Below are 23,261 nucleotides of genomic sequence, written 5' to 3' on the forward strand. Positions count from 1 at the left end.
CGTGTGAGCATTTCCCAATACCTGGGATCCCGTGATCTCGGGAGCGTTGCAAATTTAACGAGGCCAGGTCCAGTGGTACATGACTCGTCAACTCAAACAAGCGTTGCCGCAGTTCATCCACTATCATCCGATCTTGTGCTTGCCGTTTGGCCGGATTAGCCAGTAACCCCCGAAGAACTGGTTCAATTCCACCTGACAGGAGAAAACATGGTTCAATTAATATTATTTGTTTCTTCTCAGTACTTTTCATACTGTTTGTTTTCTTACCTACAGTTCCTATCAGTTGAAAAGCCCAGAAAGTAACAGACAGCAATAGGCACCCATCTCTCGATCAAACACTTTTACTGATGTTATGGGACAGTTCCCCTTCCTTAGCCACTTCCTACATAAAACCAACAACTCCAACTACTCAATGTCAAATTGGCATCTATATCTCACAAACTGTCAGTGTAAATGCAGTTCTAGTAGCACATTTAGCCTGCTCATAATTATAGACAATTTTCATATTCAGTTTTGCTCCTCCCTATTTTTTCAAAGTTCTTTGACATTTCCCTGTAACATTGAGTAAGTTTGTTGATTGCAGGAAGATTCTCATATACTTTAAACTGCAGAGCATTGCTCATCTTTAAAAATAATCTGTTATGCTTGGTTCTGGAAGCTTTTGTGGCCCTAAGGCATGAAATATTAGTGCAAGCGAGTTGAACATTTGTTGAATTTTTGCATCCAATGGGATTAAACATTTGTAAATCAGGTACTGCACAGATTAATAAAATTCCATCTACATTTTCTGATTCAATACTCCCAGGCTAGGTGAACTATGAGGAGGTGTAGTGTAAAGCCCCTTTATATTGTCCCACCAAACACACCCAGGTTAGCTGGACTATGCGGAAGTGTAGTGTGAAACCCTTTTACATTGTCCCGTCAAACACTTCCAGGTTAGTTGCACCATTCATGAGAGTCACTTTCCCAATACTGCTGCTTTACTCCAACCTCAGTTAAACACACTCTGTTGAACTAGAGTTATGCCTCTATTACCCCTGCAAATTATTTGCTGTAGATTCACACCACTAGGAATTGGATAAGGGCAGCTCAAATGCAATTGGCATGGAACCCTTGGAGCCAGCAAAGACAGGAGACTCTTGTCTTCCCAGACTCACAGATGGCAGTACTCTGACTTGCTAATGTAACAAATAAAAGGCTTGCATTTGTAAAGTGTTTATCACATCACTCAAACATCTCCAAGTGCTTCATTGACATTGATTTTCTTTTGATGTGCAGTGACTGTTGATATGTAGGTGTGATGTTTGAGGAGCGTCCAAAGATGGCTTTTTTTTTTACACTGAGGTCACAATGGCAGCATAAGGCTAATTTATGGTGATATTGTGATTTATTACTTACCCTGATCCACAATTCTCCAAGGAGAGAAGAAGGAATTGTGTAAGAGGAGGTTTGGGTAACGTGGGTGTTCCTGGTAGCTTTCATTGAACCGATGGACAATTGGCTGAATGGTGACGTGTCCATACCGGAAACAGGCTGTGGCAAAAACATTGGCAGTTCTGGGATCAATGGAGTCATTGTAACCTCTGTAATAAGGGAGATATTTCTGCATTGCTTCTGGACCGATGAGTCGAGGAACATAGTCTCTGTAGGTTATTATCTGTCAGGCAAGAACCAGAGAGAGAAATGTGTGAGTGTATTGTCTTCCAAGGATAAAGAAGTCCTGAGAAGTCTGAGTTTCAGATGAAAGCAAAGTACTAGCCTTTCACTCAGCGGCTGATTAAGAATCTTGTGCAGAGTGAATGAAAGTTTTCTTCATTTGATGGAAACTGTTTTGGAGCTCAAGATTCCCATAAGCAACCGATATTCCAATTAGTCACCACAGAAAGGATCAAGAGTGTCAATACGGCAAAAAGGCAAATGAAAAAGTGTTTGGCAGGAGCAAAGTTTTTTTGTTGAAAATCAGTGAAGTTAGGATTCTGCAAAGCATTAAAATATCTGTTTTTGGTTCATTAAATTTACTTTGGTCTTTTTGCCAAAACCTGTTCCAGCCATAGCTCAGTTGGTAGCATTCTCATCTCTGAGTCAGAAGGCTGTGCGTTTAAATCCCACTCCAGAGACGTGAGCACAAAAATGTAGACTGAGTCTTCAGTGTCTCCCTCCAGTACTGAGAGAGTGCTGCATTGTCGGAGATGCCACTTTTCAGATGAGACATTAAACTGAATTCCCCTCTGCTGTCTCAGGTGAATGCAAAAAACCCCATGGCACGATTTTGAAGAAGAGCCTGTGAGTTATCCCTGGTGTCCTGGCCAATATTTATCCCTCAATCAACATCGCAAAAACAGATTATCTGGTCATTATCACATTGCTGTTTGTGGGAGCTTGCTGTGTGCAAATTGGCTGCTGCATTTCCTGCATTACATCAGTGACTACACTTTGTCATGGTCCTGTAGTTTTTTTTCGGGAATATGCGGTTTGCCTTTAAGGTTTGCAGAGGATCAGTATTACTTTAAGAACCAGCAAGCCTCAGGAGTTATAGGAAGGTACATTTTCGTTGCCTTAGAAACAGACATTTGGAGACTGCGATTCAAAGGGTGCATTCTTGTTACCATAGATACAGCCACTGGGAGTGAGTCTCATGCGATACATTTGTTACAATTCAGTTTTGAACTGGCTTTTAGTTGAAGACAGTTTGTTCTAACACAGACAGAGGACATATGGACACAGATAGCTGTGGTGTTTAGCACACCTGAAAAAGAGCTCTCAACCATTTAAACTGAATGAATAGTATTTTAGTCTGTTTAATTATTATCTCTCAAAATTCTAAAACATCAAGCCAAAACATTTAAACTGAAGGGAGGGAAGTTAGACTGTGACCATCTTTTATCCCTCAAAAACTCTAAAATCAGATTGATTCCATTGAAAGTGTTTGCAAGTCGTTAATTGTTGAAATTCGCTGGAGAAGGAAAGTGAGATTCTGTGAGGACTTCAAGCAGCATTGGACTGTAAATTTGCAAGGACTCTATTTTTTTCTATTTTAAATGTTTATATCTTCATAGTGTTTAAGAATTTAGTTCTTCTAATTAAAGAGTTAATTTGTTGACTTAAAGACACCTGGTTTGGTTAGCCTCATTCGGGGGTTAATAGATGGTACAATTTGGCTGGGTCATTCTTTAAGTTGGAAAGTTTTAAATGTTATGGGTCAAGATATAGCATAAAAAAATCAGGTGGTATTCATTACAAATTGCATCTTGCAGTTTCTGTGTATCCTGCTGTATTTTACCTGATGAAATGCTCCCATGATTTTCCTCACTTCCTGGTAGATTGTTTCTCCACTCCAGTGTGGGTTCATTCTCTTCAGCTCTCTCGCTAAGCGATTATGTTCCCGTAAAAACAATGCATGAAAGGATAATAGCCCCAGGTGCTCATTTACACGTCCATCCCCTGCGGGCCCAAGGTGAATGCGATATTGATACATATTTTACATTATTGTAGAAAAATATATCAACATTTCCCCGAAAGGAACATTTCTTTTTTGGTCTGAGATTATTCCTTTCAGTGACCTTTGCACAATTTTTCTTCTGGTTTTGCTTTCCTCCTTCACTTAATGTGGAACTCCATGAGTCTCATTGAGATGAGTCTACAGGAAGCACAATTTGTTTAACAAAATGACAATATCATCGCTATCCTTTTCGACCATTCCCTGTCTTTTTAAGATACCAGTTAGGTTAGGAGTCCACCAGAAGGGCTAAATAAATTCAGGACATTGTGCTGGATTGACTTAATTAATTGAGGATTACAGGTGACCTAGTGAAACAAGAAAGATTTCCCATTCAAGAAGGCAGTTTCCATGACAACTCATTGAATTGGGTTTTATGAGCTCGCTGCTTATCTCAGCGGTGAGCTCCAAAAATGGCGACCCGTCTGCACGGGCCGCACACCAAACAGCCAATACAATCTCAAGCACGGTGGCTCATTTAAATAGATGAGGTGGGCTGCCCACACCCCCCCCCAATCACGGGGAGGGGGCGGGCTGTCCATCCCCAGCAATAGCTTCAGCTGCCTGTGTGTAGGCACTGACGCCATTTTTAAAAGGCAGTCAGACCAGCCAGGATATTTAAATGTTTAATGACATATACAATAAAATTAAATAAATACATTTCTTTTGTCCCTCTCGCACCCCCTCAATAACAATGAAATTAACTATTTTCCCTTTCCCGCCCCCCAAAACACTTACCTTTACCATATGTTGATTGTGGTTCCATCACCCAGCGGCAGGGGGGGCTACCATGGGGGCTGCCATGGTGCCTCACCACCGCTGGGAGGATCGGGCTGGGCCCTGCCGGCGTCGAGGTCCATGGTGGGCCTCCTCCGGAGCCATCTTCAGCTCTCCTCCCCACCCTGCACCCCTCAACCCTCAACCCCCCACCACCACCCCCACCCCCCCAACCCTCAACCCGCCGCCATGGATCTTGACATTGACATCGAGGGCTGCTTAAAATTAAGCCATTGAGCCAATTCTCAACACAGAAGGCTGAGGGAGGAGTCACTTCATTTCTGAACTAGTAGCCGGCAGCACAAGGGCTCTACAATTTTATCCAGTGGGTCTCATAACCAAACTATCAGTCCACTTCTCACCTGGAATGGGCGTGAAGTGGGTGAAAAGTGGCTTCCATAAAATCATCAGCACTTTTACCATTGATATGTTTACAAAAGGCTTTTGGGTTCCCTCATGTTATTCCTGATCTATTCTCATACACTCTCTTCACCCCTCTCATATACTTTCTCAGTTCTCCCCTGTACATTTTGTATTCAGCTCCGTTCTCTTCTGAATTATGGAACTGATATTTATCATAAGCCTCCTTTCTCTGTTTCATTTCAACAATCATGCATCACATTTATCAACTATGACCCCAAACCACTTGCCTTTTTCCAATTTATATTTGATGATTGAAGTCACCTATTAAAATAAACTTTGTTCTTATATACCCATCTTACCCAAAAACATAAGCACTTAAAAAAAAGTGTAGGCTTTTTGGCCCTTCAAGCCTGCTCCACCATTCAGTAAGATCATTACAGATCTTCTACCTCAACTCCACTTTCCTGCCCTATCCTCATGTCCTTTCATTCCCTTAGTATCCAAAAATCTACCAATCTCTGTCTTGAATATACTCAACAATTGAGCATCCACTGCCCTCTGGGGTAGAGAATTCCAAAGTTTTATAATATTTTGAATGAAGAAACTTCTCCTCATCTCGGTCCTAAATGACCAATCCCTTATTCTGAGATTGTGACCCCTAGTTCTAGACTCCTCAGTCAGGGGCAACATATCTCAGCATTTACCCTTTCAAGTCCCTTAAGAATTTTGTATGCTTCAATGAGATCAACTTTCATTCTTCTAAACTCTAGGGACTATAGGTCTAGTTTACTCAATATCTCTCCTTATGGGACAATCTCCTCATCCCAAGAATCAATCCAGTGAACCCACACGCTCTAAGGCAAATATATCGATCCCTGAGTAAGAAGACAAAAACTGCACACAGCACTCCAGGTGCAGTCTCACCAAGGCCCTATATAATGGTGGTAAGGCTTCCTTACTCTTATACTCCAACCCCTTGCAATAAAGGTTATCATTGCACTTGCTTCCCAAATTACTTGCAGGTCCCTTTGAATACTAATATTTCCCAGTCTCTCATCTTTTGAAAGATATTGTTTTTCCTACCAAAGTGAATAACTTCACATTTCTCCACATTATATTCCATCTGTCATGTGTTTGTCCATTCCCACTTACTTAACCTGTCTGTATCCCTTTGCAGCCTTTTTGTATCCTCCTCACATCTTGCCTTCTCACCTAACTTTGTATCATCATCTAACTTGGATACATTACAGTTCCTTCATCGAAGTCATTAATAGATCACAAGGTACCCTACTAGTTAAGCCTGTAAACCTGAAGATGACCCATTTATTCCTACTGTGTCCTTTAACCAATCTTCAATCCATATAATTACCCCCAATCGGCAATAAACTATTTGAAAATTCAAATACATCAACTGATTCCCCCTTATCTCCCTTTCTTATTCTGATTTACTGGCATTCAGTCTACCCTGAGAGTTTGCTTTGTCTTTTTTGTACACCTTCCATAGCTAAGAATTTACGAAAGTTCAAAGTCAGTTCCTCTACTATTTCCACTCCACTTTCCTTCAGCATCCTAGAACTCGTGCACTTTGAGTTCCAAGTTTTTCAGTACCACTTCCCTATCTATAATTATCCTACCATTTTTCTCTACTTCCTCATCTTGTGCTTATAATCTCCACAGTGCACTTTTCTGTGATAAAATACCTGTAAGATTATTTCCTTTCTTGACTATAATGGCCTAAATAATATTTCACTTTTATTTGTTTATAAAAATCTCTACTATTCCCCTTTATGCTCGCTGATAGTCTTTTTTTATATCCTTCTTGGCCTTTTACTCTTTTCTGCTTTCTCTCTGTAATCCATTACCCTTCATTATTTTTTATTACTAGCCCTAGATTTGTCACGTCTTCTTTAAGGCTCATTTTAATGTTAATTTCCCATCCAAAGAAGTCCATCTTATGCTGCACTTCCTTTACCACTTGTCTAGTTTGTACCTTAGTTATGTCTTGTTTGAACATTTATCATTTTTGTCCACTTATTTGCCATTTTTCTTTCAGTTTATCTGGACTTATTTTGTTGAAATTCCCTTCCCCCAATGAAGTAACTTTATTGTTCACTGCTCCCTTTTCTTTCAATTTTGTGCCTAAAATGAATTCAAATGCTAATGGTAAACTGATTCTTTGTTTGCTTTGTTGGATTCTTTGGCTGGAATTTTGCGCCACCCCAGTGAGTCGGATGGTGGAGTATAATTGAGCGGAAGGCTCCGGGAGGCCTTCCCGACCCGTTCCCGCCTCCGCCCCACTTTATGGGGGCCAGGGAGTGGGGGGGGGGGGGGGGGGGGTGAGAAATGGTCTGCCCTCCCCAAGCCAATCAAGGCCCTGAAGTGGTTACTTAACAGTCACTTAAGAACCTTCACCTGCCTCCACGGGGATTTTACCCGTGGCAAGTGGGCATCCAGTGAAAGGCCACCCAGTGAAAGGATGCCCGATTGAGGGCCGCCCCCACTTCCCCAAACACCCACAGGACCTGAGACACCTCCCTTCTCCCCACAAAACCACACTTGCCTCGCCAGGGCACCACCGATCACCCCAGCGAGGCAACCCTAACGTACCTGTAGTCCTGGCTCCATGTCCTCGGCTGGGCTGCAGACCCAGCAGCGGCAACCGCTCCCGGTGGCACTGCTAGGACTAACAGCTGCTGGCCCACTGATTGGCCGGCAGCTCAATGAGGCGGGCCTTCTTCCCTCAAGCAGGTGGAAGTCCCGCCTCGGAACAATTAAAACCCAGGGACCTGTAAAATGCGGGACAGATCCCCAGGCCGGGAGAAAGCGGGTTCACCACCGACTTTTATGTCGGTGGCCAGCTCCCATCCGCCCAACGTAAAATCCAGCCATTTGACTTTCATTCGCAATTTAAATCATTTTCTGCTCTGAATGTTTTGATTTTAATATTTCCTTCTCCAACCAACTATACCTTAGTGACGAAGGAACAGTCTAACTAAAACATTAAACACGAGTGATGAAGAGAGAGCACAGTCAATAGATTTCTCCCCAGTCACTGTTAACGTGCTGTGCAGACTGCTACAAAATGTGTTTTCTTCAGCTCAGGAAGTTTTCCATCTGTTGGCCTCAGCGAAGAGAATCATATTTGGGCTTCATCTGAGGAGCTCTGTGCTGAACATTTCATTCGGGAAAATGCAATGATCCAGTAATGAGAAGTATTGGATATGAACATGGCATGTCACGTATTGGAATTCTTACCTGCTAAGAAGCATGGAACTCCAGTGCCATTGGGGTTCAAAGCACAAGGGCTCACTAAGCCGATGCTGTTAAATGGTAAATATTCCAGCCCATTGTCCGAGTAGTTCTGGTTAATTGCCAGCAATCCCAGATCATTCGTATAATTTCGGATTTGATTTGCAATAGTTTTACCACTACCATACACCATACTGGCATCAATAAAGGCTGTTACTGCATTTAGCTGTTCCCGAATGTTAACATGTCCAGCTATTGGGCCTCGCTCACCAGTGTCACATACAGGAGCAGATCGCAAGAAAGGCATGCAGCCTATGGTGTTATTGAACCTGCTGTCATTGCGAGGTATCTGCCAATGAAAGACAAGCACAATAAAACTAATTTCAGACATCTATGCACACATAAGTTAATTAACAAGATAAACTTCAACATTTCTGTCCGATAAAGCTCAGTCTGTCAGAAATACATGTGCAAATGTACACACACACTTTAACAAAATTGAAAACATTTCCTTTAATGAATGTTGCTAATGGGTGAGGTCCAACCCCAACCACCATTAGAGTCATTAACCCTCCGGGATTGCCCTAGACTCTCCAGGTATTGAAGATTAATCTGGACACTGCTGTGGCATTTAAAAAAAGATGCCTTTTTGTTTTCATTCAATTCATTAATGTATTTGTTATAAAAAGGTAGAAGATAGGAAAACGGCTGTTTGGAGCAGTTGGAGGCAGTAGGTCATGTGATGAAACCTCTACGAATACAACTAATCAAACTTAACACAAATAAGGATAGTTGTGGGAAACCTCAGGCGAGCTGCCTAAAGTTAGAAGGCTATCTATCATAGATTCCCAATGTACAAATACCATTGGTGGAAGGATCCACTGTCAATCATAATTGAAGAACTGATCAGGGACAGGTGGTATCAACTGTGTTTAGGTAAGACATTGGACTGGAATTAAGTGAATGCCAATATCACTAACATTGCAGTTATTATAGTTGAGTAATTTCAGTTGGCTCCAATGTAAACCTCCCACCATAAATAGACATATGTACATGTGTGTTCTATCTGTCAGCAACCAGTTAAATGCAGACTGATGATTTACAAGTTTCAGGTTGGTTCTGATGCATATGCCCAACATAGAGTAACAATACTATAGCAAAGAAGCTAATCCAACCTAAACTTCACCATCAGTATCAGAGACTGATATAATTTTACAGTGTATCTGTCTGTACTATCAAAAGTTGCTAGAAACATAGGGTGTTATTTAATGTAGGCAAAGGGGGTCTCGTCTGCTGACTGGGAAGCCAGCGAGAGCCCTGCGTCACCTCTTTTTGGGAAGGCCCGCCAATCCCATCAGGCACTTAATTGGACAGCGGCAGGCCTGGCCCGGGATCAAGGACCCCAGGAGCCGAATTCCCACCTACTGAGAGCTGCCAGACAATCAGAGGGCGGCACCTCCTTGGCTCAGCAGAACCACCAGGGAGATGGTGGTTGCTGTGAGAAAGACACTCACCCGAGGCCCGGTGCATAATGGCGGGAGGGGTTTCGCAGGGTGGGGGTCACAGGGGATGGGGCTGTAGGGCGGTCAGCAGCAAGGACAGGGGGTGGCTCTCAGCGGGTCCCCTCCCGTCCCGTTGCGGGTCCCTCGATCAGGCAATGCTTTTGAACAAGGGATCCCTCCCTGGGAGCGGCAAGTAACCCCACACTAGTTTACATGTTGTGCTCCTCACTTAGTGATGAGCCTGCCTGCTGCTGGGTTAATACCAGTGGCAGCGGGAAGAGGCCCTTAAGTGGGAATTAATTCCCTCGTAAGGACCTCAATTGGTGCCGGGGTGCGAAGGACATCCATGGGATTTCACACCACGGACTTAATTGGGGTACAGCGGGAAGTGACAAGGTCCCCACCTGCCACCATCCCGCCTGATTAAATGCCCTCCCTGCCGCCAAACTCACCACGGGTGAGCATAAAATACCAACCATAGAATGAGCCATTGATCTCTAACCACTAAATTGTTATGACTGCATGCCTGTGGGTGTATATCAGTTACAGAGTGAGACCTTATGGTTAAACATCAGAGACACAAAAGTGACCTTGTGCATTTGCAGTGGGCATATATCAGCAATAACAACTTGCATTTATCTAGACCCTTTAACAAGGAAAAGCACCCAAAGGTGTTTCAAAAGTGTAATCAGATAAAAATGGGCACTTAGGCAGGGAAGGAAATAGTAGAAGGGGTGACCAAAAGTTTGGTAAAAGAGTTGGGTTTTCAAAAAGGAATTTAAAGGAGGAGAGGGAAGTGCAGAACAGTGGGGTTTTGCTGAGAATTCCAGTGCATGGGGCCTAGACAGCTGAAGGCTTAGTGCCCAATGGTGGAATGAAGGGAGGGAATGCACAAGAGGTGAGAGTTGGAGAAATGCAGACTTTGGGGGGGTGGAGAGAGATGGATGATGAGGGAATGGGTTGGTAAGTATAGGGGAGGTTACAGTGACAGGGAAAGGTGAAGCCATGAAAGGAGTTAAACACAGGGAAGATAATCTTAAATTGGATTAATTGTGGCATCTGGTGCCAATGTAGCTCAGCAGGGACAGGGTTGATGAATGAATGGGTTTGGCATTGAATAGAAAATACACAGTAGCTGTTTTAAATGCCTTAAAGTTTACGAAGGGTAGAAAATGCGAGGCCAGCCAGGAGAGCATTGGAATAGACAACTCTGGAGGTGACAAATGTATGAATGAGCGTTTTAGCAGCAGATGGGCTGAAGAAGGGGAAGAGTTGAGATGTTGTGGAGGTAGAAATAGACTGTCTTTGTGATGGTAAAGATATGGGGTCAGAAGCTCAGCTTGGGTCAAATAGGATGCCGAGCTTGTAAACAGTCTGCTTCAGCCTGAGACAGTGGGTGGGGAGGGGCATGAAACCAGTGGCAAGGTGGAGCTTGTGGCGAGGACCGAAGATGATGCCTCCCAATATTTAACTGGAGGATGTTGCAGCTCATTGAAGACTGGATGTTGGACAAGTGGTGAAGGGGTTGAGAGAGGTAGTGGAGAGGTAGAGCTGGGTGTCATCATTGTACACATGGAAGCTGATGCCCATATCTGAAGATGATGTTGCCAAAAGGTGGCATGTAGGTGAAGAAGAGGAGAGGACCAAGAGTAAATCCTTGAGATTTTTCAAAGGTAAAAGGGGCAGGAAGAGAAACAATTATTGCAGATGTTCTGGCTACAATCAGATAGGTGGAAATCGACTAAGCGAGGGCAATCATACTGAGCTGGACAATGGAAGAAAGGCATTGGAGGAGAACATGTGGTCAACAGTATTAAAAGCTGCAGAGAGGTCTAGTTGGATGAGGAAAGATAATTTACCATGGTCAGAGTCGATGGGATGATTTTTCACCATAGAGGTGGGAAACAGGAGCCAAGTCTGCTTTTTGGGTCAGAAACCCACCTGGGTGGGGGGGGAGAAACTGATTAAATTTCAGATTTTCGCACGGGAAGCCCTTAATTGGTGTGGAAACAGGTTTACTGTCCACTTAGAGCCAGTAGGGGCAGATCAGATGAACTGTGGGACTCATTTAGACTCTCACAGCAGCCATCACTGAAGCTGCTGGTTGTCCTGAGGGAGAAATCTGAGTTTTGTGCCAAAATCTTCCACTGCACCAGAGGGGAGTGAGATGTCAGAGGGGAGCCGGAGGCCTGGCACCCAGGGCAGGGCAGTCCCTCACTTCATCAATCTGGATCTAATGCTGGTGGCTGTGAGGGGGATGAGGAAAATCCTCTTCCCAGAGGGTGGCAAGAGGCCACCTCAAAATGCAGCAGGGGCACCTCTCTGCTCAGCATCATCACCCTCCACCTCCTCCTCTCTCACCTCCTGCTCGTCCCCTGATGAGCTGTCTCCTTCCAGGGCCTCATTGTCATCAAAGTCCACACATCTCTGGAGGGCCATGTTATGCACAGCACAGCAGAGCACCACAATGACTGAGACTTTGCAGGTGGGTATTGGAGGGTGCTACCCGACTGGTCCAGGCTGTAGAATCGCATCTTCTGAAGCCTGATGTCCTGCTCAATGGTTGTCCTACCCAGCAGGTGGCATTGGTTCTATCGCCTCTGTACCACTGCCTGGGGATCCCAAAGAGGGGTCAGTAGCCATGTCTTCAACGGATATCCCTTGTTTCTTAGGATCCGTCCATGCACTTTGAGGGTTGAAGTGAAGATCTGAGGCAGCCTGGACTGGTGGCAGCTGCCAGGAAAGCGAGTGCACACATGTAGGAAGCTCTTACATAAAAGCAAAATACTGCAGATGCCGGAAATCTGAAATAAAAACTGAAAATGCTGGAAATACTCAGCAGGTCAGGCAGCATCTGTGGTGAGAGAAGCAGAGTTAACATTTCAGGTCTCTGACCTTGCATCCATTATTGGAGGAAGCTCTTGTTGGGGTCGCAGATCATTTGGACATTGAGGTAGTGGAAGCTTTCCTGTTGATGGATCTCACTGGCCAGTCTCTGAGTGCCTTGATGGCCACATGCACATGGATGCACTTGATGATAGCCTACACCTGGGGGAATCCATCGCTGGAGGTGGAACCCAATGCCCTCTGACCTTGGAGATAATGTCCCTCGTCGAATGAATGTGCTGGCCAGCTCGAACAAAGAGGGCATCATTGACCAGCAGTGGTGCAGTGGTGAGCAGCCATTTGTTTGATACCACCAAGGTCTGCTGTTGATCCTTGGAAGGAGCCAGAAGCGAAGACGTTCAAGGCTACTGTGACTTTGATGGCTACTGGCAGGGCATGATGAGCAGTGCTGCAATGTGCGAAGTCTTCACCGACGAGGGTACAGATGTCAGCAATCATTTGCCTGGAGATTCACATTTTCCTGTGGCATCGGGTCTCAGTCATCTCCTGGTAGCTCCATCTTCGGCGGTAGATCCTGTGTTAAGAGTATGGCATCCGTTGCCTTTCTGTCCCTCTTTCCTCTTCTGTGCCCTCCTGATGCCTGGGGTTCTGCCTTACCTGCGGAGGGTGTTGCCTCTCATCGCCAAATCTGAAAGTCGTTTCCCCAATGGCAGCTGCAGCCTTCCTTTTAGGCAGGTAGACATCCGATTGTGATTGGCAGCCTTGCTCCTGCTCTTCTGCCCTTGTAATGCCAGGGTTGGGGGAAACTACCCTGTTTGATGGCTGTGCTGAGTACCCACTCTCGCTGATACCTGCACAATACCAAGGGCACCTGCTTACCAAATGCCGAGTTTCCCTTTGCCTTGCTGACCCTCCTATAGGGCCGGGGTGATGCCCTGGACAGCCATGACTGGCTCCCCACTGTTAACTGCCTCCCTTCAGCTGTTCAGAAACTGACAGCTTCTGAAACCCATGCAGCCTTTAAATTTTCCACCCTCCCCTTCCAAAAAGCTCTTAATGAGCTTTTTAGCTAGATTAATTGGCCTCAATTGGGAGGAGAGTGGGATTGCTCTCCCACCGACCCACCACACCCCCCACCGCCGCCCCCCCCCCGCAATCCTGGTCCCTTTGATTGGCACCTTTTCAGTGCTGGGATAAAATCCGATTGGGGTTCCAGGGAAGATGGACATGGAATTGGGAAGTGACATGTTCAAGGACTGGAGAGCAAAGGGAGATTGGAGATAAAGCAATAGTTTGCAAGGACAGAGGAGTAGCTTGTGCATTTTTTGAGGAGGAAAGTGATGATGGTGATTTTGAAAGGGAGGAGACACAATAATTTCTCAGAAAGGTTTAGAGACATGAACTACACAGGCAGGCTAATAGAAAACTGTTGCTCTAATGCTGGAAACTGGACTGTTTATCTTGTTTTTTTGTGAATCTTCTAAGGAACTGAAGTTAAAATCCTGCTGGCTGTGTATTTATTCTGTCTTGACATGAAGTACAAAGCATCCTGACCCTGATAGGAAAACATGGACTTTTCCTTGCACATGTTTCTTCACAGTTAATGCCCTCGTTGAATGTTTGGACACTGCCAGATAGAGGGGCCAGGCCCAGGTCATGGTCAAGCCATTGGCCCCACTGTACAAAGATGTGAGCATTGTCCTGATCCAGGGGTACAATCTGATTGGCCACTTGCAGAATCTGGTTCGATACTCCTCGGACCTGAAAAAATAGAAATAAATTAAAATGTGAAACTGGCGTAAGCCATGTCCTTGAGAACACAATGCCTGACTTGGAGATCTACAGGGTGCGATACTGGTCAAAGTGCCAGGACCCACCAGTTGGGAACATCCATCGCTGATGTCACTGGAATATCTGGGATTAGAAGGAGCTTCAGTTACTAATGTCCGGCTGGCAATCACTGCAGAGCAAGGAGTCAGGAGGTGTGAGAGTAGAACAAAGAACAGTACAGTACAGCACAGGAACAGGCCATTCGGCCCTCCAAGCCTGTGCCGATCTTGATGCCTGCCTAAACTAAAGCGTTAAATGAATATTTTTCGTCAGTATTTACAGTAGAGAAAGAAAATGTTGTCGAGGAGAATACTGAGATTCAGACTACTAGGCTAGATGGGATTGAGGTTCACAAGGAGGAGGTATTAGCAATTTTGGAAAGTGTGAAAATAGATAAGTCCCCTGGGCCAGATGGGATTTATCCGAAGATTCTCTGGGAAGCCAGGGAGGAGATTGCAGAGCCTTTGTCCTTGATCTTTATGTCGTCATTGTCGACAGGAATAGTGCCGGAAGACTGGAGGATAGCAAATGTTGTCCCCTTGTTCAAGAAGGGGAGTAGAGACAGCCCTGGTAATTATAGACCTGTGAGCCTTACTTCGGTTGTGGGTAAAATGTTGGAAAAGGTTATAAGAGACAGGATTTATAATCATCTTGAAAAGAATAAGTTCATTAGCGATAGTCAGCACGGTTTTGTGACGGGTAGGTCGTGCCTCACAAACCTTATTGAGTTTTTCGAGAAGGTGACCAAACAGGTGGATGAGGGTAAAGCAGTGGATGTGGTGTATATGGATTTCAGTAAGGCGTTTGATAAGGTTCCCCACGGTAGGCTATTGCAGAAAATACGGAAGTATGGGGTTGAAGGTGATTTAGAGCTTTGGATCAGAAATTGGCTAGCTGAAAGAAGACAGAGGGTGGTGGTTGATGGCAAATGTTCATCCTGGAGTTTAGTTACTAGTGGTGTACCGCAAGGATCTGTTTTGGGGCCACTGCTGTTTGTCATTTTTATAAATGACCTGGAAGAGGGTGTAGAAGGGTGGGTTAGTAAATTTGCGGATGACACGAAGGTCGGTGGAGTTGTGGATAGTGCCGAAGGATGTTGTAGGGTACAGAGGGATATAGATAGGCTGCAGAGCTGGGCTGAGAGATGGCAAATGGAGTTTAATGCGGAAAAGTGTGAGGTGATTCACTTTGGAAGGAGTAACAGGAATGCAGAGTACTGGGCTAATGGGACGATTCTTGGTAGTGTAGATGAACAGAGAGATCTTGGTGTCCAGGTACATAAATCCCTGCTACCCAGGTTAATAGGGCTGTTAAGAAGGCACATGGTGTGTTAGCTTTTATTAGTAGGGGGATCGAGTTTCGGAGCCACGAGGTCATGCTGCAGCTGTACAAAACTCTGGTGAGGCCGCACCTGGAGTATTGCGTGCAGTTCTGGTCACCGCATTATAGGAAGGATGTGGAAGCTTTGGAAAGGGTGCAGAGGAGATTTACTAGGATGTTGCCTGGTATGGAGGGAAGGTCTTACGAGGAAAGGCTGAGGGACTTGAGGTTGTTTTCGTTGGAGAGAAGGAGGAGGAGAGGTTACTTAATAGAGACATATAAGATAATCAGAGGGTTAGATAGGGTGGATAGTGAGGGTCTTTTTCCTCGGATGGTGATGGCAAACACGAGGGGACATAGCTTTAAGTTGAGGGGTGATAGATATAGGACAGATGTTAGAGGTAGTTTCTTTACTCAGAGAGTAGTAGGGGCGTGGAACGCCCTGCCTGCAACCGTAGTAGACTCGCCAACTTTAAGGGCATTTAAGTGGTCAATGGATAGACATATGGATGAAAATGGAATAGTGTAGGTCAGATGGTTTCACAGGTCGGCGCAACATCGAGGGCCGAAGGGCCTGTACTGCACTGTAATGTTCTACTTCTAATGTTCTACTTCTACTTCTGCAATTCTAGGGACCGTATCCCTCTATTCCCATCCTATTCATGTATTTGTCAAGATGCCTCTTAAACGTCGCTATTGTACCTGCTTCCACCACCTCCCCCGGCAGCAAGTTCCAGGCACTCACCACCCTCTGTGTAAAAAACTTGCCTCGCACATCCCCTCTAAACTTTGCCCCTCGCACCTTAAATCTATGTCCCCTAGTAACTGACTCTTCCACCCTGGGAAAAAGCTTATGACTATCCACTCTGTCCATGCCGCTCATAACTTTGTAAACCTCTATCATGTCGCCCCTCCACCTCCGTCGTTCCAGTGAAAACAATCCGAGTTTATCCAACCTCTCCTCATAGCTAATGCCCTCCAGACCAGGCAACATCCTGGTAAATCTCTTCTGTTCCCTCTCCAAAGCCTCCACGTCCTTCTGGTAGTGTGGCGACCAGAATTGCAAGCAATATTCTAAGTGTGGCCTAACTAAAGTTCTGTACAGCTGCAGCATGACTTGCCAATTTTTATACTCTATGCCCCGAATGATGAAGGCAAGCATGCCGTCTGCCTGCTTGACTACCTTATCCACATGCATTGCCACTTTCAGTGACCTGTGGACCTGTACGCCCAGATCTCTCTGCCTGTCAATACTCCTAAGGGTTCTGCCATTTACTGTATATTTCCCACCTGCATTAGACCTTCCAAAATGCATTACCTCACATTTGTCCGGATTAAACTCCATCTGCCATTTCTCAGCCCAAGTCTCCAACCGATCTATATCCTGCTGTATCCTCTGACAATCCTCATCACTATCCGCAACTCCACCAACCTTTGTGTCGTCCGCAAACTTACTAATCAGACCAGCTACATTTTCCTCCAAATCATTTATATATACTACAAACAGCAAAGGTCCCAGCACTGATCCATGTGGAACACCACTAATCACAGCCCTCCATTTAGAAAAGCACCCTTCCACTGCTACCCTCTGTCTTCTATGACTGAGCCAGTTCTGTATCCATCTTGCCAGCTCACCTCTGATCCCGTGTGACTTCACCTTTTGTACCAGTCTGCCATGAGGGACCTTGTCAAAAGCTTTACTGAAGTCCATATAGACAACATCCACTGCCCTTCCTTCATCAATCATCTTCGTCACTTCCTCAAAAAACTCAATCAAATTAGTGAGACACGACCTCCCCTTCACAAAACCATGCTGCCTCTCGCTAATAAGTTCGTTTGTTTCCAAATGGGAGTAAATCCTGTCCCGAAGAGTCCATTCCAATAATTTCACTACCACTGACGTAAGGCTCACCGGCCAATAATATCCTGGATTATACTTGCTCCCCTTCTTAAACAAAGGAACAACATTGGCTATTCTCCAGTCCTCTGGGACCTCACCTGTAGCCAATGAGGATACAAAGATTTCTGTCAAGGCCCCAGCAATTTCTTCCCTTGCCTCCCGCAGTATTCTGGGGTAGATCCTATCAGGCCCTGGGGACTTATCTACCTTAATGCTTTGCAAGACGCCCAACACCTCCTCCTTTTTGATAACGATATGGCCGAGACTATCTACACTCCCTTCCCTAGACTCATCATTCACCAAGTCCTTCTCCTTGGTGAATACTGATGCAAAGTACTCATTTAGTACCTCGCCCATTTCCTCTGGCTCCACACATAGATTCCCTGTCCTTGAGTGGGCCAACCCTTTCCCTGGTTACCCTCTTGTTCTTTATATATGTATAAAAAGCCTTGGGATTCTCCTTAATCCTGTCTGCCAATGACTTTTCATGACCCCTTTTAGCCCTCCTGACTCCTTGCTTAAGTTCCTTCCTACTGTCTTTATATTCCTCAAGGGCTTCGTCTGTTCCCAGCCTTCCAGCCCTTACAAATGCTTCCTTTTTCTTTTTGACTAGTAGTGGCATAGTCCAGCCACTATAACCAACCATGACAGCCCCAGCCAAACTTGTAAATTTCAATGGTCCTATCAGGCCCATTGTAAAGGAAGACAATTAGGCCTGAAACTGAGGTTAAGTCTTCATCGACTGAGGTCAAGACAGAGGCATTAACCACTCAGTGCATTCCACACTGTCTACCGCCCTTCACCTGGATACCTGCCTGGCAAATCCTAAACTGAGCTCAAGGATAGTGCTGGGCCTGGGAATTCTCTTCCCCCACCTACACCATATCTGACATAGAAAATCATGTTTGGGGTGGATGGAGACTCTGCCCCAAACATGGTCTACTGTATAATCGTAGCAGAAACTGGCACCAGGATTTGTTTTGAGTCCTAGCCTAATTCATGGACCTTTGGTCACACTCCTGTCCAATTTATGGAAAGAATTCTAGAAGACTTTCAAGGCCTATTTGCGAAACATTTGTTCACATTGGCGAGATTTTCTGCTCCCATGCATCAGCGGTGTTAGTGCGTGCCAGTCACGCAGTCACGGAAAAATTGAGCCGCCTGGTATTTGCTGGGAGTGTGGTCAGGCACTAGGGGGTTCAATCCATTGAAGTCCACAATTCTTATCAGACCTGCACAACATCATAACTGTGCATCTGCATAAACCAGACAAAATTTGCAAACTGACTTCCTGACCTGCAGCATCAACATTTTGAAAGATGTATTGCAAGGGCACTATTCCCCAATTATGTCAATCCACAAAACCCTGACCGAATCTCTTCGGAAATGTCAGCAAAGATCTGCCTTCACCACCTGTTATTGATCAGGAGACTTTCTCCAGGTTGGGAAATCACATCTTGTTACTCGAGCAGAAAAACAATTGAGAGATGCTAGAAGTTGAAGAATCACATGTAAAGTAACAGAAATAGTCAGTAAGTGGCTCTGCATCATGTAGCTAGGTTATTTTACAAGTTAATATGTTGTGACTTTGGAAGTTCTTCGTTTTTTTGAATTGTACATTGTATCCTGAAGGTGTTCCCTACTGAGGAATGAGTATAAAGAAGAGTATTGAAAAGGATTGGCTTGGGCAAACATAAATGTGTAACAGCTAGACAGGTAACATTTTCAGGCACACCGTCTTGGGCCACCCACTAGATTCACAGTACTGTTGGGTGCTGTTTCCTAAACAGATTCCCTAAAGTAAGCATCCGTTCCCAGGTCCAGCAGGTGGTGTACAAAGTCACAGAAAATCAGCCCTATAGTTCCTGCTCTAACAACTTTACAAGTCTAGTGTTCACCAGAGGAGGAAGATTCAGAAGATGAGCTGAAGCCTGGAAAGGAATAGAGGTCATTCATTCGGGACTTTTGCTTTCATCAATTGTTTAGCTTGATTCGCTGCCTCGATTTTATATTACAGGTGTTGTCTTTTACTCCAGGGATCACTAAAAATAGATGACTTGAAAATGTGAAGAGTGTTTTTCTCCTCGAGTGCCAAGGGTAGTGTTGTGATAGAGAAATTCTTCAATTTTAGTTCTATCTCAGAGAGTATTATACTTACTAGTGGCAAACGGAATCCTGAATATAATGCCCTCCTGGTCCAACCCTTGGGAAGTGAAAATCCATCCTCATACTGAGCTGGGAGCCAGCGGGCAAATGCAGTATTACTTGCTCCCAGATGAGGATTCTTCCTGGAAATAAACAAACCAAAACAGGTGAGTTTATTTAATCGCAAGTTAGGTTTACATCCAACTCCTACTGCCCCCTCAGGACCTATACAGGACATGCCTCCCCAATTTCTATAGACCCTAGGACCTGACAGGACTGCTCTTCCAACCCTCTACTGCCCCCAGGACCTGACAGGACTACACTTCCAATCCGACTGATTGTAGGGCTTGTACAGATCTACCCTTCCATTTCCTAATGACCCCAATGCATTGTGCAGCCCTTTTAATCCCTACTGATAACAAAACCTATGTAGGACCAATCCCCACTAACAATCCTGATGCCAGAATTGCTTGAAGCTAACTGTTCTAAAGAATTTTTTACACTTCCATGCTCTTGGGGAAATGCCCCCCTGTTGGTACTTCCATCACAGTAAGAAGGCTGTGATAAGGAACCAGGCAATATGAAGAGTTTACATATCTGAAACTATTCACTGAATTCAGTGTTAACCATTAACAACAGGGTTGCATTTGGTAGAAATGACTACCCCACACTTCATAATTTTGGCAAATCTGAGATCTGGGAGGATTAGACAGACAGACATGGTGTCACTGCAGTACGAAATGCAATGTTCATCACAAAACTAGAAGAGTTTTGCTGACACATATGCAACACAGGGCTGCCTCTACTCCAGGGCTCAAGCAGATATTTACCTTTACATGGCTGCAAACATCCTCCCAGGGTCGGCAGCGTGTACGGACACCAGTGCCCGTGGTAAAAAATCTTGAGGTGCATGACTGGTAATTTCAGGGATGAGAAATTTCCCATTGGCTTCTTTTTTCCAACCAGACCGGTTTTTAAAAAAAAAAATTGCACTGTCCCTTTCACAGCTGAATTGGAATTTCTAAGCTCAATTCTTTATCTAATGCTCATTAACACTCCTTTCCATGTTCACAGCTGACACGCGTTGAGAGCAGGAACGGCGGTTTCCGAACTTCAGACAGATTCGGGAGTTTTCAGCAGGTTCCGATTTTTTTTAAAGGCCACTGGAAAACCCCGAATCTGTCCGAAGATCGGTAATCGCTGTTCTCACTCTCAGCAACGGTCAGAGAGAGAGATAGAATGAGAAGTGGGGCAGAGAGAGAAAGGGGGCAAAGAAAGAAAGAGGGGGGGCAAACAGAGACAGAGGGAAAGAGAGAGAGGCAGAGAGAGGGGGGAGAGAGACAGGGGGGCAGAGAGAGGGGGGCAGAGAGAGAGCAGGGGAAAAGAGAGAGCAGGGGAAAAGAGAGAGCAGGGGAAAAGAGAGAGCAGGGGAAAAGAGAGAGCAGGGGAAAAGAGAGAGCAGCGGAAAAGAGAGAGCAGCGGAAAAGAGAGAGCAGCGGAAAAGAGAGAGCAGCGGAAAAGAGAGAGAAGGGGTCAGAGAGTTAGAGGGGGGGAGAGAGAGGGGGTGCAGAGAGAGTGAGAGGTGGGGCAAGAGAGGGGGCAGAGAAAGAGGGGGGAAACAGAGAGAGAGGGGAGAAAGCAGCAGAAAGAACGGGGAGAGAGACAGGGGGGACAGAGAGAGGGGGGACAGAGAGAGGGGGGACAGAGAGAGGGGGGACAGAGAGAGGGGGGACAGAGAGAGGGGGGACAGAAAGTTAGGGGGGGGAGAAAGAGAGAGGGGGACAGAGGAGGAGGCATGACACAGAGAGGGGGGACAACACAGAGGGGAGAGCATAGAGGGGAGGGGATTGACACAGAGGGAGGAGATCACACAGGGGCAGGTGATACAGAGAAGGGGGAGCATCACAAAGGGGGGGGACACAAAGAGGGAGAGGGAGAGGGATAGACATAGACAGAGAGAGGAGGAAGAGAGCACGATCAAGATCACTCCAGACAGATGGACATGTATCCGGAATACGCTGCATCGCTACAAGTGCAGGCAGACCTTGACTACTTGTGCAAGCAAAAACAAAATGCCAGGTATCTCACTAAATCAGTGTCTAACATAGTGGTGAGAAAGTAAGTCAATAAATTGAGTCTAAAAAGATTCCAAGATTTTTGCCTCCACTGCTCTTCCTGGAAGTTTACTTCATATGTCATCATTCTATATATAAAGATTTTCTTGATATCAATGGTAAATTTATTTTTTACTCGCTTGTACCTGTGTCCCCTTGTCCTACTTTCACAATTTAATCTCAACTTCTATGATTCCATGAATATTTAGAAGTTACTTTTTTCATTCCCTTAACCATCTTGTTTGCCTCTCTGAGATAACCTCCTTCCAAAGCTGAAAAGCCCAAGTCTCCTCAATCCTTTATCATAACTCACTCCTCTGGACACTAGAAATCAACCTTCGAGTGTTTTTCTGCACTGCCTCCAGTGCTTGCGTACCTCCCTTGTGCTTCGACAATCAGAACTGGTCATAGTGCTCAGGGTGTTGTCTGACCAGCATGAGCAGGATTTCTCTGACTCATACTCAGCTGTTTTGGGTTTTTGGTTAAATATTCTATTGACTTTGTTGCTTTGATTGCCGCTCTGCTTTGAGTGGACTTGTTGAGCATCAAGGCTCATCGTTCCCTTTTGGTTTTGCCCTGGGTTATTCCAACACCATTTATGGAGTACCTTTCATGATATGCACAATATTTTACAATTGACTACATTAAATTTTATCTGCTATTATTTCGCCCACTTAAATATTTTGCCTAATTCATTCAGTAATTTCTGAGCTGCACTCCACTGATCCCAATGTGCATCCTAGTTTGGTATTATCTGCAAATAAAACCAGGCACTGAGACTCACATACCAAATACTAAGTAATACTCCGATATAAATGAGGTGACAATCCTACACAGAATAGGGTTGAAATTAAAGACTGCTTGATTAAACGTAAAACTGCAGGGATTCTGAATAGGATATTGGCTGGAATAGAATACAGTGAGTACTTATTAAACGATTTATATCATTTTGAGCTGCTTAGAGGTTTGGTGTTGGAAGCAGTATTGGTTCTAATTTGCATTAAACATGGATTAAGACTCAAAATGACCTAAATCCTTTAGTAAGTACTCATCATATTCTACTCCAGCTAATTTCTTATCTATTCAAATGGTTTATCAAGAATCCCTACAGCTTTAAGTTTAATTAAGTAGCTTTTTATTTGTTTTTAGCCCTTTTAGTCTGTCTAGGATTACCATCGCATTTATATTGATGTGTTACTTAGACACTAGTGGGTATGTGACCCACTGCCTGGCGGGTAAGTGACCCACTGCCTGGCGGGTATGTGACCCACTGCCTGGCGGGTAAGCGACCCACTGCCTGGCGGGTATGGATTAGTATCAGGTGGATATTATACAATATGTTATGAGTTTGGCTCAGTTCCATACCACATGCTGTACTTTCCCACTGTACTTGTGGATGTCCACTATTTTAGTTTTGAAATTAATCCTGATGAGATTTTTGCTTTCAAAAATAGGGTGTATTCCACTGTAGTTTTGATGTTTGATGGATTAACTCGAGCTTGTGCTTCAACATTTGAATTGGATCTCAATCCTAACATAGTGCTTGTCAGCTTCATCAGTTCCTACCTGTTGTTACAATAGGAGGTGATGGTCCTGTATCGATTTGACCAACAGTTGTCCTCACAAACTTTGGGCAGGGATGCAGCTGAGCAGCCTGTGATCTGCAAGATGGTGCTCATGTCACTCTGTCTTAATATATCTGCAGAATACACACAGTC

General features: G+C 44.8%; 1 protein-coding gene across 1 annotated transcript in view; it reads right to left on the bottom strand.

Annotated features, from left to right (window-relative positions):
* The window catches only part of LOC137346434 (myeloperoxidase-like), a 45,236-nt gene that overhangs the window by 9,357 nt on the left and 12,618 nt on the right, over positions 1-23,261 (bottom strand). The window contains exons 3-9 of the mRNA XM_068009884.1: positions 23,110-23,242; positions 19,443-19,572; positions 13,789-13,995; positions 7,892-8,234; positions 3,281-3,441; positions 1,399-1,657; positions 22-192 (exon numbers count right to left, since the gene is read on the bottom strand). Coding sequence (XP_067865985.1) covers positions 22-192; positions 1,399-1,657; positions 3,281-3,441; positions 7,892-8,234; positions 13,789-13,995; positions 19,443-19,572; positions 23,110-23,242 — 1,404 coding nt within the window. The remainder of the gene's footprint in view (positions 1-21; positions 193-1,398; positions 1,658-3,280; positions 3,442-7,891; positions 8,235-13,788; positions 13,996-19,442; positions 19,573-23,109; positions 23,243-23,261) is intronic.

This window comes from Heterodontus francisci, chromosome 30, assembly GCF_036365525.1.
Source record: "Heterodontus francisci isolate sHetFra1 chromosome 30, sHetFra1.hap1, whole genome shotgun sequence".
NCBI classification, from domain to species: domain Eukaryota; kingdom Metazoa; phylum Chordata; class Chondrichthyes; order Heterodontiformes; family Heterodontidae; genus Heterodontus; species Heterodontus francisci.